The sequence below is a fragment of the Oryzias latipes genome, chromosome 21 (assembly GCF_053564925.1).
Source record: "Oryzias latipes strain Hd-rR chromosome 21, Olatipes_Hd-rR_3.1".
NCBI lineage: Eukaryota > Metazoa > Chordata > Actinopteri > Beloniformes > Adrianichthyidae > Oryzias > Oryzias latipes.
In genome coordinates this window covers 2,230,291-2,246,847 of record NC_136257.1, presented here as the reverse complement: position 1 = coordinate 2,246,847, position 16,557 = coordinate 2,230,291, and the positions used below count along the sequence as shown (strand labels likewise).

Genomic DNA, 16,557 nt, shown 5'->3' with positions numbered 1-16,557 from the left:
TTTGTCCTAATTATTACTAATATGTTATAATAAAACAAAATGTCATCAACTCCTGTTAACATTTTTTTTCAGACTTGCTCGATATTGGAAAAAAAGATATTATTTTCCTGATTGATGGCTCAGCCAGCACAGGTCCTACTGGATTTGCTCATGTGCGTGACTTCCTCCTCAAAATTGTCCAGCAGCTCAATGTTCAGCCCGATCAAGTGCGTGTGGGGGTTGTCCAGTATGCAGACAGAGTTAAAACTGACTTCTCACTCAACTCACACAACAACAAGGCTGCTGTTATCAATGCTATACAAAGACTTCGTAATATTGGTGGACGCTCATCAGAATTACCTGATGCCATTGATTATATCATGAAAAATGAATTCCAACCATCAGCAGGTGCTCGTCCAACTGTTGCTACCCAGCATCTTGTAATTATCACTGCTGGACGTTCCACCAAAGATGTCAACCAATACGGCCAACTGCTAAAGAGCACACAGATTAATAGTATTGCTATTGGTGACACACAGCTAATCCAAATTGCATCCACCCCAAAGGATTTTATTCCAATTGTTTCATTGCCTAACCTGCAAACACAGGAAGTTTTACAACAGTTCATTGCTAGACTAGCTGGTTTAACACCAGTAACACTCCCAGATGATGAAACTCCTTGTAAGTTTTTTGGACATCTTAACAAATAACAATACATGCACGTTTTTTTTATAAAATCATGTTATTAATTGCTGCATTTTACAGTCATCTTTTCTTTACTTTAACCACAGCGGGCAAATCCTCAAGACAAGCAGATATCGTTTTTCTGGTGGATGGTTCCATAAATTTGGGCCGAAGCAACTTCGAAGCAGTGATGCAATTCATCAATAGCATGATTGATAATCTTTATGACGACGAGAGCAGCCTTCAAATCAGCCTGGCACAATATGCTGCAGATGTGACTGACGCCTTCTTCCTCAACACGTATGACAACAAGGAAAACATCGTAACTGCCATTGAACAAGTACAGTACAGAGGAGGACCAAGAATCAACACTGGCGCAGCCATTCAACACATTCAAAATGTGCATTTCACAAAAGAAAGAGGCAGTAGGATGGATCAGGGAGTTCCTCAGATTCTTATGGTTGTCACTGGAGGAGCCTCAGCTGATGACAGCAGAACAGCATCTCTTGCTCTACAGAGAAAAGGCGTTAGAGTCTATGCTGTGGGGGCGGGCAACATTCAAACAGAATTGGAAGGCATAGCGAGCGAGTCCACCACTGTGGCTCGTTCAAGTAATTTTCAGGCAATTTCTGATCTGGTTGAACTACTCATGCCTGCACTGACTGAGGAACTTAAGGGGCAGAAGTTATGTGTCACTGAATCACTGACACCTAGATGTAAGTAAAGCAATAAAGCTAATCATATAAGTCCCTTTGTAAATCTTACTTTCTTTCCTGTTGTTCACCTAAACTAACCAGAATGAATTCACACTGTTTTGCAGCCTGCAATATTGAGGTGTTGGTGGGGTTTGATGTGTCCGGCCCAAACATTTTCAGTGTTCAGACTAACCTCCAGAGCAAAATGGATGCCATTCTGCAAAGAATTGCTAAACTGGAGGCAATCAGCTGTTCAGGCGGGCAGACTCCCAATGTGCAAGTGGGCATGCTGGCCCTGGATTCTGCTTCTGAGCCTGTCCAGTTGGACTTTACTGAAAATCCTCAACAACTGCTAAAGGACTTCAGAGCGCTGGCAAGTCGTGGCTCTTTCTATCTTAATGGCCAGACTATAGCGGCATACATCAACAGATTCAAGATCAGACAGGACAACACAGTCAAGGTTTGTAGCTGACACTGTTCAAGACAAATGTATCCAATCCTGATGTTTACAAAAAAAAAAGGCTTGAAAGAAAAGTTCGGAGATGGTTTTATTCTGAAATCTGACTTCTTTTGGAAGGTTATCATTCATCTAACTGATGGTCTTGACGCATCATTTTCAACAATGAAACAAAAAGTTGAGGAGCTCCGTCAGTCAGGTACTGGAGATTTAGGAGAACAATTGACTTTCGAAAACAATTCACACTTTCAAAAAAATGTCTCTTTTGCATTCTTACATAATAGGAGTTCACAGCTTCATTCTTGTTGGGCTGGAAAGAGCAACAAACTTTGAACAAGCGCTCCTGTTAGAGTTTGGCCGTGGCTTCAAGTACACCAGACCTTTAAAACTCAACATCATGGATTTGGACTATGAGCTTTTAGATGAACTAGTGAGTTTGATCAATCACATCTACAGTCTGTTATTTATTGCCTGCATAAACACGTCAACATGAAATTCTTTTCCCCTCACAGGATAACATTGCAGAGAGGGAGTGCTGCGGAGTGCCGTGCAAATGTACAGGTCACAGAGGAGACAGAGGAGCAGTTGGACAGCCTGGCCTTAAAGTAACCTAAGTGACACAGATCACAGGAAATCTAAGACAATTGCCATGGGACATAAACATGGGAATTGCCATTTCCCCTTTGGGCTAATATTTTATGTCATTTGATTTTTTTTAGGGTACTGCAGGGTTACCTGGAGGTCAGGGGCATCCTGGTGATGAAGGCGGACCTGTAAGCTCAAATTTACATTCAAAGCATGAGCTCCAGCATTAATCTAATCGACTATATCTATTCTGATTTTGCTCATTATTTATATATGTTTATACTTCTTGTCCTTAATTATAGGGGGATAGAGGTCCCCCTGGTGTGAATGGAACTCAGGGTTTCCAGGGTTGTCCTGGACAAAGAGGAGTCAAGGTAACTTTGTATACCTGTGCACTTGCTATGAAGAGAACGTCTTTTTTAAATTGGTAAAGAAAGAATGTGAACATCTGTTGTTTTTCAGGGTTCTCATGGCTACTCTGGAGACAAGGTGAGGTCATTTATTTTGCTTAGCAATTTTCCTGTAAAAAGCAGGGCTGCGTCTATCTTTGGCAGTTGTTGGTGGTCAGATCTTTGAAACATGATCATAAGCCCCAAGTTTTTTAACCTACTATAGAGAGATTCATAATGCCTAATTTATCGTGTCACAAAGCAGTCCACTCGTCATAACTCCTCACCTAGAATTAAAAAGCAGCTATTGTCTTGTTTATCAGAAATCATACCAAGGAACTGATTAGCATCACCACTGTCCATCCATCAATCTCCCAAACCTTTGGGGGTCACTGAGCTGCTGCCTCACCCACCTACTATTGGACCAGAACAGGGTACAGACCAGACAAGGGGTGTCAAACTCAATCGCGCAGGAACCCAAAATGCAAAACACACTTCTCTAAATTTTAAAAACCTGTTATTGTAAATATATTTTAGAAACCAAAGTAACCTATACCCGTAAACTTAGAATCAAGACCACCCAACTGGGCAGGAAACAACCCAATCTGGTAACACTGGCGGTCAGCAAGGCAGCTGATGCACTGCATGATGGGTAAAGGTAATGTGGCCGAGCCACTGATACCAATAATATAAAATGACCTGGCAGGCCAGATATAAAAGGCTGTGGCCCACGGTCCTTTACTTTGACACTCTCCCTAGACAGTTCAACAGTCTGTCACAGTGCTCATTACATGACTTTACATTTATACTATAGAAATAATAAATATTTACTGTGTAAAATAAAACTGTTATGACAGTTGATCTGTTTTATAAAAAATAAATGAAACAGTGGTGACACATAATGTTTACTGGCGATTGTCTTTATGTATTGTCTAACATAAATTATGATACATTAATTAAATTGAGTTTTATTCATAAATGGCTAATTTCATACTGGACCATAGATTTTAGATTTAAAGTCCAATCAACACACAATACAGACAAGACATATGCAGTAAGAAGAAAAAGTACCGTAAATCTTCCAGTAGTGGCCCCGGTGCTTTTTCCAAAAACTTGTTCCATCACAGACAGAACAGCGATGGTTAATATGTCATTTTTATGGGAAATTCAGTCAGAAAATGCAGAGAAAATCCCCAGATGAACATTTCAGGATTTATTCAAATGATGAGATCATTGTATTGAATTATGGTTAGATAATGATTCTTTTCCCTTAAACCTTGTTCTATCCTAGACACTTTAACATTGGGAGTTGGGTCATCTAGACCCACTAAACAGTGCTCTGAACCTTTTTTCTTCAATGATTTGTGATCTTCACTGGTGTCCATGGATTACATGAAATCTTTCCACCTTTGTCATGGTAGGGAGAACACGTCACTGTAAGGGGGGGTCATAGGTTAGCACAAGGGTTTAGCATCGAGCCCTCTATCAAAAATGCTCTTTGCTTTCATGCGGATCATTTTCCGGTAGACACGCCCACCTTTCCGTCTTTAATCCATGTTCAAAACAGTTCTTCTGATTCCTTACTCGCTCTATTTGCAGTTTCACAAGGAAATAGTTTTTTTTCCGCAACCTCTTCTCAATATCATCCACCTTCTAGCGCCATTCTCTGAAGAGTTTAGGATCCAGCCCTGTATGTTGTGCAGATTCTTCACCAGAATGCGAAATTTTAACCTAATGAGCGTTTCTTGGCCATCGCTACCCGATCTCTACACTGCCTCACAATACCACAGACACCTGGTCTGCGCCACTGTGCATGGGGATGGGGGGGTCTAAAGTAAGGAGAAAATGTTAGACCCAGCGTTTATTGGAGATCGGCGTTTGTTGGAGACCGCCCACTATTGGAAGATATACGATATGATTCATTGTTTTAGTTTACTGTAAGGAAAGGAATCTTACGAAAACTGTCATTTCAGGGTGACGCTGGTGAACTTGGACTTGATGGTATCACCGGAGAAGAAGTAAGTGTAATCCACTTGTGGTGTTTTCATAAATAAAATAAAATGCTAGTTCAGAAACTTACTGAAGCCATTCTTGTATTTGCAGGGCAAAAGTGGGGTTGCTGGGCCCCCTGGGGACAGAGGAAACCCTGGTGGAAGGGTTAGTCCATCACTGCATCAGTATTTTTCTTTGCTTTCTTTTGCTCTAGCTGTCCAAATATTAAGAAACAGCAACAATTCACAGAAAAAGAACATGTGACTAAAAATAGACTTTGGCGTGTTGACTTGTCTACTAACAGAGGAATGCAAGACGTAATCTCAGCTTTAAAAACTGTTAAAAAAATGTTTTTAAACTAAAGAACTTTGAGTTTATGGTTCTTCATTGTAGTTTTTTTTGGGTGTGTATAAATAAAAAAAAGTGCTTTATTAAAATATCTGATTTGATTTATTGCAATTGAATGCGCTTTAGGTTTCAGAAAATAAGAGGCAGATTTAAATCCCCAAAGAATGAGCTTGATCATGCAACCATCTTTCTGTCTCCTTTCATTCTAGGGTCCAAAGGGAGCCAAGGGACAAGCAGGAGATTTTGGGCAGAAGGGCATAAGAGGAGATCCTGTTTGTATTACACACATTTGGCCAAAACCATTACATGTCTTTGTTTCTGCAAACACTTTCTTAGCATATAGCTAGATTTATAAAACTAGCAGCTTTGGTCATTATTATGCATTTTTACTCGATTCTGAAATGGAATGAAAAATCAACACTATCCCAAATTGTGTCTATTTATGTTCTTTTAGTCCTGACTAAGCTTTTTGAGTTTCTTAAAGGCTTAAACATGTCTTTGTATTAATGGCATCATAAAAAGCTGCCCTGGTTATGGGATAGCCTACTTGAATGCACAAATCCTTTACAAAAGGTACATATAAGGCTGAGAATCATATCTTCAAAACACTGAGATGTCCTTTTGATTTGAGAGGAAAAGAGCAGAGAAAGGAAGATAAAATGATTTCGCTTTCTGCTTTGTCTTATTTTTTATTCTTATTCTTATTAATAGGGAACAACTGGGCAAAACAACAACAAGAAAGGTTCTAAAGGAGACCCGGGGGACGCTGGACCAGCGGTACGTTTCAATACATTTGACATTGTTTTGCAAACAAAAATATGTTTTATTACCCATAACTTTGCACACTTTTTGCTTTTTCAGATATTTGTATTTTTATGTACTGGAATACCTGCTTTAACATTTTTAGGGAGATCCAGGTGAAGACGGAGCAAAAGGGACCTCGGGGGGAGCCGGAAGAAGAGTAAGCAAGTTTTCATTTGTTTAAAAAATAGATTGATGTTATCTATTTGAAGAATCCATCAGTGCATTTCTATCTGAATAGATCACGTATGCTGCTGGTTCATACTGTTGCATGAAAACGATTGCGCATTAATAACAGGCATGAAAAGTGAAGAACTATGGGGTTTTACCATCAAGAGTTGAGAAGAAAAGCTGAGAAATTATAAACACAGTGGGAGAAAAGATAATTTAATGTGTGAGAAAAGGGACAAAGAAAAGTAATACTGACGTCCCAAGCCCAGCAGCCCAGAAACCAAGAGATGGGAGAGAGGAGTGGACTGTGTCCAAAGAAAGTTTTCATTTTTACTCTACAGACTAAATCACGACCCTCAGAACCACAGAACCTTTGGAATGCCAAGAGCAGCATGCCCCCACCAAGAGAGAGTCTGATTAGATAATAATTCTTGGTGCTGGTGGACTTGTTTTCTGTTTGCCAGCGCTGTGCTTGAGTGGCAAGACGGGCCTGTTCTCCCACTTTTGAATGTGGAAAACAGGCCCCAATACGCAGGACACGTGTCAGAGCCCCGTTCAGGATCATCTAGTGGCAAACTCACTCACATCTTTGTTCAGACAGTTTTCATGTTACCGGCTCCTGTCCTGATGACAGATGCACCAGTCACTTCTCTATTTCCTTTCAGTGACGTAGAGCACGAATCAGTCAGTTCAGCCGCGTTTCAACCTGTGACCACTTTGGAGAGCTTAGTAAAGTTACCAATTCACCCGGGCTCGCTATTGTTGGCCCCGGCCCAGTGCCCAAAGTAACCGCCCACATCCTGTCAGCGGTATCCGCCTGTGCCATCCTAGCAGCAGAGGTGCTCGGTTGTTTCCCTTGTACGGGTTCAGGGCGAAGCCCAAATACGGGACCAGACCCCACCCCCCCACCACTTTAGGAAAAGGTCTCCAAAGAACCTCTGAGAGTCTGCATCGGGTTAGCTGGGCATATTTTGGCATCTATCCTTGCAATTGGCATTTTATGCCAATAATGTGTAACATCAATCATTAAGACAATGAGCTCAATGAATTTCTTGTTTTCTTTCATTCATTTAACAGATACTGTGTGTTGTTCGTACATCAACAATATGTGTGTTTGAACTAACTGTTGAGTCTCTACACAAACCCGTAGGAAGTCGGCCTACAATTTTTCATACCTAAAGCCTTATTCTTTTTTTCATTAGGGAGTTGATGGCAGAAGAGGCCCACCTGGACAAACTGTGAGCTCTAGTTTTTTTTAATGTAAACAGTACAGACCAAAAGTTTGGACACACCTTCTCATTTAAATGAATGGGAAGGTGTGTTTGGTCTGTTCTGTACATATAACACAAAAGTTTTGATCCTTTTTCTGGGTGATTCACAGAATAATATTAATGAATAATATTGATGCTCTCCTGATTCATCAAAGGGAAATCCCGGACTCCCAGGGAGTGATGGCTTGCAAGGAGAACCTGGTATTGCAGGACCACGAGTATGTTTGCCGTTTGTTGTTAAAATGTTCACAAATGGATCCACCAGGAGAATTCTCAAGCACGTTATTCATGTGCTCATGACTTATATCTGCTGTCTTTCAAGGGCCCACCTGGACCACAAGCTGCACCAGGCACTAAAGGAGAAGATGGGAACCCTGGACCAAGAGTGAGTAATAGTGATATGAGGGGGCGGCCATCGTGCATCGTGGTTATAGGTTGGCGCCAGTGTTGGGCAGTTGAGCCACCATCAGTGTGTGAATGTGTGTGTGCGTGGGGGAAGGGGACTGTGACTGTAAAGCGATTTTGGCCTTCAAACGCCACATAAGTATACGCCATTTACTATTGTCTTGTTTTTCAATGATTCATAAATGTTGTCAAACTGAAACTAACTTTCCAATGTTTCATCATTAAGGGTCCTGGAGGCAAACCTGGAGTTCCTGGTGGCAAAGGTAGAAGCGGACCTCTTGGCCGTAAGGTACCGGAACATTTTTATTTCTGGACCTGCTTGTCCATCATAGCTGTCACATTTGTGCTCCATTTTGTATTAATCATTAATACAAAAGCATTTGTTGTGATCTCACAAACCTCTTCAGTCATACACTCTCTCACTTTCTGTTTTGTTTTAGGGAGAACCGGGAGACCCGGGAGACAAAGGCAGCATTGGACCTCTTGGCCCCCATGGAGAGCCTGTAAGCAAAAAAGAAACATGTATCCTGAATGATGCCGGTGACAAAAAAAAAGAAAAGAAAAAAAAAAGCACAAAACAAAGAGTTCTTCAAAAACAGAAACATTTCAAAGAAAAGGACATGTTGGCTTACGACTGTCTCAAAAATGAATGAAGATCAGAGTCAGCACCATAGACATTTAAACATCCAGAAAAGTTCAGAAAGCCTTGTGAGTTTAAACCTCAACATGAGCAGATGTTTGTCCAACATTTGTGTGTACACTTCAGTGAAAACAAAAAAATGTCTTTTTTTATGAGAAATTATGAATATTTGTAGTTAAAGTTGCAAAAACAAGCCTGCACCTCATCAATGTCAAAGGGACTTTCCTGTGACCGAATCAATTTTTAATCCAACCAAAACCTCTCCATCAGTGGCCTCCAAGTCCCAGACTGCAGACTGGCACCGGTCCTTGAGACAGTTGGTACCGGGCTGCAGCGATCAAAACATGACCAATGTTTTTCCATTTTATTTCTAATCTGACTCTCAAGGAAGTTTTATTTTGGAAAACCACTTGGTCCTCCCAACGACACCAAGTCACTCTGTCACATGTTGAAAATACATCCGCAACTTCCTAAAAACGGCTGTGCCCATCATTAAGCTACCAATCTTGATAAAAATGACATATTTTGAAAGTTTCTTTTGACAGAAACGATCCAGTGAGGAAACGGAAGAAGGTCCTTCCACTTCAAAATAAAACAAAGCTGCATTAAACAGACAATTAGGAGTCTTTACTCCAAAAATAGATTTATTTTGACCCACCAAGCCTGCTTTCTGAAGTTTCCAGGATGCTGCTAATGATGCCCAAACAGTGGATTCTCATTTGTGATTATACTTAGAAAGAACCAGTTTTTGTGACCTTTGTTTTCTTTCTTTTTTTCTTTTACTTATCCATAGCACTTTAAAAGTCAGACAAGGCTGAAATTGGCGTCCAATTTATAGCTTCCACTATGACAGTTATGGGTTAGCGGAAATTCTATATAACATTTTTTTTGTTCATGGAAATCGAGTGAGCAAATAAAGTTCAAAGCAGCTGCAGATATTGTATAGAGAATAAAGAAACTTTATCATGAAAAGTTAAGAGAAACTGGAGGCTAAAATACTACAGACAGGCCGGTTCATGAAAATGTTGTCTGACATTAAACCATGGCCTGAAAAAGGTTGAGGACCACTGATCGACATCGTCATGTTATGTGACTAGTGATTTTCATAAGAGATTTCTTTTGTGTTTCTACTGACGCTGACAGTGCATGCAGCTGAAAGGTTTGCTGCTGTCAGTCATTGCTTCTCCTTTTAACACAGGGTGAAGATGGAAGAGACGGGTTTGGTGTTGAGGGTCCCAAAGGAAGAAAGGTATGGGGCCCATTTGCTTTAATGAATTTCTGTAATATGCAATTTTACTGATGCATTCAGGTACTTTTTTCTTTACGATTATGACACAGAGTAAACTCTTATTTACAGGGGGATGAAGGGTTTCCGGGATTTCCAGGACCAAAGGTATTAAAAGAGACTTTTTAACAATGGGTCAATGTACTTCTGAACTACCATTGGATGAGATGTGTGCTTTGCTTTGGCGTCTATAGGGAGTAGCTGGTGAACCGGGCCCCCGTGGTGGGCCTGGACCCGAAGGAAATCAAGGACAAAGAGTAAGATTAAGTTTAACACTCAGCATTAAATGAGAGTAGTTGCAAGGAAAAAAATTAAGTAGGGTTCTACTTTCTTTACCATATGTGTTCGTTTCTTTTCCTCTATTTATACAAAACAGCAATGATGTTTCCCAGTTAATTTGTTATTTTGAAACGCGCGCGCGCACGCACACACACACACACAGTAGTCCGTCGCATCTGGACAACGGCTTCTTACCAGATCAGTTGATTCAGGTATCGTAAGACTTCCCGGTAACAGGGAAAACCTTATGAACAGAAGGTTCCGGTATATCACATCCGTTGCTCATGAATCCATCTCTGAAGCGGCAGACTTAGCGTCCCTCAACAAGTTTGTTTCTCTTCTTCTTCCCGCCGCTTGGCTCCGTCTCCCCCTCTTTTGCTGTCGTCACACACCGGAAGTCACCGGCAGGAAGTCTGTTGGCCGCCATATTTGTAGTCCGCGATTTGTAATAGACACAATATTTTACAACATGAACATATTTAGTTTACATACAAATCTATAAAAATAAATGTTTTATAAGGCGCTCATAGGGTGACAAAAAATGAAATACCGGACCATTAATATTTGTGGCTAATGTGGAATGCATTTACTGTCTGTTATCCCAACAGTTAAAAGACAATCTTATTTTTATGTGGCAATGCTACAAGTTGCCACGCATAAACTCAAAGGTGCTGTAAATTGGAAAGATGAATTTCCCCCTCTATATGTTCTTGCAGGGTGTGTCTGGCTCCCCTGGTACTGTTGGACAAAAAGGCGAAAATGGATATCCTGGACCTCATGTAAGCATCTTCAAATAAATAATAAAAAAAATAATAATAATAATATTAAAACATTTTATTTATAAGGCGCCTTTCTGGGCACTCAAGGTCGCTGCACAACATGTATACAGTATAAGAAATAAAACAACAACATCTTAGCCAAACGCTTGCTTTTCATACCCTAAAGACCTGTGTCAGTGCTCATTTTCATTTTCTCTTCTAATTTGTCAGTTTTTAACAGATTCTCGCAGGGAGACTGTTCCTCTACACAATTGAAAGTGACGCTAAATTTATACTAAAACATTAACAACATTGAATTAAATTATGGCTTTTTTCAGACTGTATCTTCCAACAGCAGTTTTTTATGACATCAGAGAGGTTCAGACTAAATACACATTCAGGCTGGACTGAGAATAAAGATCACATTTTGGATTAAAAATATCATCTGTGAAGTGTGTTGATGCATCAACAGGAAAATTCTCTCTGCTATGTTTCTGAACATATTCTGAATATTACTCCGTTAGAAATGGATGACACCATGATGGGACACTTTATTTCGTTTCAGAATGGGGCAAGAAAAACAACCGCTGCCCCCATCTTTATTTATTTATTTATCCATTTTTATTGTTTAAAAAATTAAACATAACTTTATTTCCTCTGCTGAGTTGAGCAGATGCAGTTGAGCTAAGAAGAATCCAGTTGTTCTCTGGTTGCATTGAAGAGTACATACAGGTTTTCTCAGTTGAATGCAAAAACCTTCTGCAATGCTGTATGTGAAGCTAAATGAGGTGTAAAGACACTAATATGTGTTTCAGTTTATTCTAAAGCATGTTAAATCTTTGATAAGGTGTAAAGGTAATTGGTGATTTTTTGCAAAGCAGTTATAATACATTGTACAATTTTTAAAATGAATTCAAACCAACATGCAAACCAAGATACATTCAATTAAATGTGATAAGTTTACTTTAGTTTGCTTGCATGGACATGTCTTAATTTTGGTTCTAACCTTATCTACCTATTGATTAATTCCGCCAAATATGGATTCTTCAGGCAAAATAAAAAGCATCTGATTTTTTACAGGGTGACAAAGGGCCCAGAGGACCAGGTGTTGTGGTATGTACTAATTCAAGATTATTATACATAGAAATTTTATATAAATATTTATATTTCTTGAAATATTTTTCAGCAATGTGACCTTGTCAAGAAAATCAGAGACAACTGTCGTAAGTACTGTTTAATTTAAGTTGGAAATTCTCCTTCTTTTTAGATTTTAGGTATTGTTTAATTCCAAAACACGTCTTGACTTACTTTGTGTCAATTTTCTTTCCCAGCTTGCTGTTTTGGTAAGTTCAAAACTGGTTTATATGATAACAACGGTTTCATAGACTGTGACGTGGTCCTCAGAGTATTGAACAACATCCCTGTGTGAGTAGGTAAGCTGGAGTGCCCACTCTACCCCACTGAGCTGGCCTTTGCTTTGGACATCTCCCGGGGCCTCAACCGGACAGCATTCAACAACATGCGCGACACTGTTGTGCGCCTTGTTAAAGATATTACCATTGCTGAGAGTAACTGTCCCAGAGGGGCTCGGGTTGCTCTGACCCTGTACAACAATGAAGTCATCACTGAGATCAGGTTCTCTGATGCAATGAAGAAGCGCGCCTTGATTGAGCGCATTGAAGGTCTGCAGATTCCACAATCAAATAAGCCTCGGAGCTTGGACGCAGCAATGAGTTTCGTGGCCCAAAACACCTTCAAGAGGGTGCGCAGTGGCTTCTTGATGAGGAAAGTAGCCATCTTTTTTGTTGGTGATCAAGTTGGTCAGGGACAAGCCATTACCACTGCAGCCCTTCGCCTCCATGATGCTGGCATTGCCACCTTGCTGTTAGTGAACCGGGTCGACAGAACACTCACCGGGGCGGTGAAGGTGAAATAACAGAACACTAATTATGCATATCACTTGAAATAGCTTTCATCAAAACTTTTCATTGCACATTGAATTCTCTTTGCTCCTCTGTGTACCAGGTCAATAGCACCACTCTCGCTGAGGTTGTTGTCCTTCCTTCAGCTGGAAGTTCACGGTACAGTTCAGTGGTCCAAAAGGTTATGAACTGTCATGTCTGTTTGGGTAAGAGCCCTCATGTTTTTAATTGTATTTCATTGTTCTTAAACTCTCCAGGAAGCTCAAAAACAAACCTATTTTCAATAATGTTGACCTCACAACGAGACAACACAAAATCCGTGAACTAAACAGTTACATTCATAGTTGACAAACATGTACCTTTTGGCGTGTCCCATCAGGGGTCGCCACAGTCAATCAGCTTTCACTGATTCACACGGGTAGTTTGGCAGAGTTTTAACACCAAATGCCCTTCCTGATACAACCCTGTATTTTATCCAGGATGGGGACTGGCACAGGGAGACCCAGACTTAGGCCACCTTGTCGCTACATACACTGAAAAAAAAGATCTGTTGGATTGACATAAAAAAATCATGGACATCGGTTGCGCGCAAAAAAATCATGTTGAACCAATATAATTATTGCACATAATAAAATCATGTTCTACCATAATGAATGCTTCTTTGTTTCTGCACCTAATAATTTTACAGAAACAAACAAGATTTTATTATGTCATTTACCATAATTTTTTCAAAAATTTAAAAGACAATAAAAATTTAGCAAAACTATTATTTTGAAATTGCCTACATAGTTCATTTTAATTTATAAATTATTTTAATAAAATTTAAATTGAAAAATAAAATTGCAATTGCAGATTATTATTTAAAGCAAATACTTTCTTGTGCATTATTACAGTCCAATGAACATATGACACTGAACACAAATTTCAGATTTAACTTTATTATCTAAACTTGAAAAATATGTTTACAGTGTAGCAAAAAGTACAAATCAATATAAATTGGGCTTGCTATTTTTATTAAACAGAAGATAACAGAGCCAAAGCAAACCGCTGGAATCCCTTCTTAGGAAAAACTTTTTAAAAGTCATTTTTATTAAAAGAGTCGGCTCTTTAAGCCTGAAACCTTAGATACAACTTTGCCCTATAACTCTATTACAGTTTTTCTTTGAATTACCTCAAAGGTGTTTCTGAGATGAGGATGGTAATCAGATTTGTGCTGTAAATAAGGCCAAAAAAGCCTTGGCAACTGCCACTCTTGACACTTGGTGGGTCGACCACCACAGCCTGGGAGATGTGGACCATGAGAATGTCCTCTTCCTCGCCACTTTCCATTAGGAGGGAAATTCCCACCGTGGTGTCCTCGATTGCCTCCTGGATTGCTGCATGGTCTTCATTCTAAAGAACACAGAAAATATTTGTGTGCACAGTTTACATTTGAAGTTTAGTTAAAACGTCTAGATTACACAACTCACCTGTACTTTGAATCAACCCCTGAACTTGCTTATATTGGCGAGAAGGTCAGCAGTCTGAAATACAAAAAGACAACAAATTTTAAATTCACATGCAAACTTCAGAAAAATACAATTCTTACCCTTGGCTCATCAATAAATGTTATAGTTACTGTGTTAACAAAATCATTATATCCTTAGTGTCATGTTAACAGAGGATAACTAGGATAACTGATTAATCATCAATTTCATTATTTATTATGTATGTATCTTTCTGCATAAAAGGTGTGTGTAAAGAGTAGGGCTGGCAATCTTGATTACCTCAGGATTCGATGACAATCCAGGAGACAATAATTCCAATAATATATAGTAAATGCATGGTGACCCACCTGACTCAGTGAAGACTGGAGCATGGACCCCAGCATGATCAGGGAGGAGCAGTTGGAAGTGTTGTGTGATGAGCTCTGTAAATTAATCAGGAAATAAATATAGAGAGTGACACTTCCACAGCTTTGTTGTGTAATTTTACTAACTAAACATGCATTGGTTTGAAATCAATAGCTGCAAAAATATTCTGAAGAAATTAGACCAGAAAGAACATTTGACACCCCCCTCCCACCACAGGATTCAAACCACGCTTAATGAGAACCCGCGAATTTTGAGATGGAAACTGCAAAACTAAACTAGCAGATCGGGAGTAGCTAATCCCCCCACCCATAAAGGATTCCCATATGTGACGGTGTGGCACCGTCAGATGCCGAGGGGGGGCCACACCGGGTTTTATTGTTTGTATTTTGTATGCTATGATTACCACCTGTGGTGCCGCCTGGCTGGGATTGAGAGCAACGCCCCGTGGGCGTGGCATCCCACTTAAAGGTGAGCACTGCAGGTGGCGAAAAGAGAGGAGTGACAGTGTGTGCTGTATGCTGCGTGGCCCTGCGTGTAGCATCAGTGTCGGCAATAAAGAACAGATCCTCCTCACCTTGGCTCCTCTGCATCCTTTCTCGGCGGGACCCCGTCACACCATATTAATTTATCAAATAGGGGGAATCTGTGAAGTAGTATTACAGACATTATTATAACCAAGGCTGTAAACTTTTTACTACACATTATACACTTGTTCCAAAAGGACATAAATATTTTCACTCCATTTTAAACTCTCAAAGCTAAAATCTCCATAGAAAAATATGTTCAGCATCATAGAATGAAAACAAAGCTCTGATTGAAACCAAAGATCTATGTAAACTGGACAAACCGAACGCATTCTGTGCACGAGACGCGCACGGAGAATGATTGACAGCTGACTGAGACAGAAGTGCGGTGCTGTTTGCTGGTCAAATAATGCCGTCCTTAAACTAGCTCATGGTGGAACGGTATGGAAAAACGAAATAATGACAATAGTAATGATAGCTTCTCACATTTTCCTTCAATTTCGGTCTCAACGCAGAATTTAGCAAAAAGAAATCCACTTAGTGACGATGAACCCCCATGGCAAAGGTTTTCGCCTGTGGGAAAAAAATAAACCGCCGTGCCCGCGAGCGCCCACTGCCCCTTTGTCAAAAGCGAATTCCTACGGCATAACTACTCGCCACTCTTCCCCGCACATCGTTTGAAATCACCGTGTTTACCGCTGAATCTGTCTTCGACGTGAAAGAATTTACCGCGCTCACCTCCCCCTACCTGCCGTCAGATGGCTGCGGCCGCCAGCGACAAAAGTGGCGCGCAGAGCCTTAACTTTGATAACTACGACAAAAGTGGATTACAAAGCTCTTCCCCGTGAAAAAATAACATTAATGATAAATGAACGCCGTTCATTTCCTTAAATCAATTTGTTAGATTAAATTAATTTACCTTTTTTAAGCTCCTCCGGCCAGCAGGTGCTTGCAGCTTCTCTAAAATGGCTGACTGCAAAGTTTCCCCTCCTGGAATGCTTCTTCACCGATGGGGTTTACTTATCCAAAATTAAGGGGCAAAGGATCAAGCATAACTATTTCATGTTTTGTCAACATGATTTAAATATATAAAAGTAACACTGCAAGAAATTATGTGTGATTTTCAAGATTATATTATGTTTCGAAGGTAAACATAATTTGTTCATATTAAACAAACATGTTTAGTATTTGTAAATTGAACAACCCCACTTTTCCCGTTTTTTCAGTGTAGTTGGACAATTCATAGTCTTGCCCGTTGCGCCCCTTGGGAATTGAACCCTGATACAAATGCAACATTTTTGTTTTTTGAGAGAAATGGTTATTTTGTGAATATAGGAAATGTTTCAGATCTTTGAGTTCATCTCTCGAAGATGGGGACAGAGACAAAAGTGTTGCGTTGATATCTTTGTTCAGTGTAGATATCTCCTTGAACTTGTAGGTAAAACATTGTAGTTTACGTTTACTTATGGTTAAAGTCTAGTGTACTTTGAAGAGTTTTCATGCTGGTTTGTAATGAAGA

General features: G+C 39.9%; 1 protein-coding gene and 2 long non-coding RNA genes across 10 annotated transcripts in view; 1 reads left to right on the top strand and 2 right to left on the bottom strand.

The window, feature by feature from the left end:
* The window catches only part of col6a3 (collagen, type VI, alpha 3), a 97,877-nt gene that overhangs the window by 66,317 nt on the left and 15,003 nt on the right, over positions 1 to 16,557 (top strand). For all 8 annotated transcript variants that reach the window (XM_078939063.1, XM_078939066.1, XM_078939065.1 and 5 more), the window contains 28 exons: positions 73 to 660; positions 771 to 1,379; positions 1,484 to 1,818; positions 1,936 to 2,014; positions 2,100 to 2,245; positions 2,328 to 2,420; positions 2,535 to 2,588; positions 2,703 to 2,774; positions 2,863 to 2,889; positions 4,763 to 4,807; positions 4,893 to 4,946; positions 5,339 to 5,401; positions 5,841 to 5,906; positions 6,037 to 6,090; positions 7,304 to 7,339; positions 7,528 to 7,590; positions 7,695 to 7,757; positions 8,004 to 8,066; positions 8,218 to 8,280; positions 9,616 to 9,666; positions 9,775 to 9,810; positions 9,897 to 9,959; positions 10,698 to 10,760; positions 11,820 to 11,852; positions 11,926 to 11,962; positions 12,071 to 12,082; positions 12,173 to 12,666; positions 12,765 to 12,867. In XM_078939063.1, coding sequence (XP_078795189.1) covers positions 73 to 660; positions 771 to 1,379; positions 1,484 to 1,818; positions 1,936 to 2,014; positions 2,100 to 2,245; positions 2,328 to 2,420; positions 2,535 to 2,588; positions 2,703 to 2,774; positions 2,863 to 2,889; positions 4,763 to 4,807; positions 4,893 to 4,946; positions 5,339 to 5,401; positions 5,841 to 5,906; positions 6,037 to 6,090; positions 7,304 to 7,339; positions 7,528 to 7,590; positions 7,695 to 7,757; positions 8,004 to 8,066; positions 8,218 to 8,280; positions 9,616 to 9,666; positions 9,775 to 9,810; positions 9,897 to 9,959; positions 10,698 to 10,760; positions 11,820 to 11,852; positions 11,926 to 11,962; positions 12,071 to 12,082; positions 12,173 to 12,666; positions 12,765 to 12,867 — 3,465 coding nt within the window. The remainder of the gene's footprint in view (positions 1 to 72; positions 661 to 770; positions 1,380 to 1,483; positions 1,819 to 1,935; positions 2,015 to 2,099; positions 2,246 to 2,327; positions 2,421 to 2,534; positions 2,589 to 2,702; positions 2,775 to 2,862; positions 2,890 to 4,762; positions 4,808 to 4,892; positions 4,947 to 5,338; positions 5,402 to 5,840; positions 5,907 to 6,036; positions 6,091 to 7,303; positions 7,340 to 7,527; positions 7,591 to 7,694; positions 7,758 to 8,003; positions 8,067 to 8,217; positions 8,281 to 9,615; positions 9,667 to 9,774; positions 9,811 to 9,896; positions 9,960 to 10,697; positions 10,761 to 11,819; positions 11,853 to 11,925; positions 11,963 to 12,070; positions 12,083 to 12,172; positions 12,667 to 12,764; positions 12,868 to 16,557) is intronic.
* On the bottom strand, positions 8,176 to 10,316 carry LOC144988588 (uncharacterized). Its single transcript, XR_013652510.1, has 3 exons — positions 10,177 to 10,316; positions 9,859 to 9,930; positions 8,176 to 8,278 (listed from the first exon to the last, which is right to left on the bottom strand). It is a non-coding gene; the product is annotated as an uncharacterized LOC144988588 (long non-coding RNA).
* LOC111946750 (uncharacterized) lies at positions 13,584 to 16,073 on the bottom strand. Its single transcript, XR_002872494.2, has 5 exons — positions 15,958 to 16,073; positions 15,089 to 15,157; positions 14,496 to 14,570; positions 14,131 to 14,184; positions 13,584 to 14,053 (listed from the first exon to the last, which is right to left on the bottom strand). It is a non-coding gene; the product is annotated as an uncharacterized LOC111946750 (long non-coding RNA).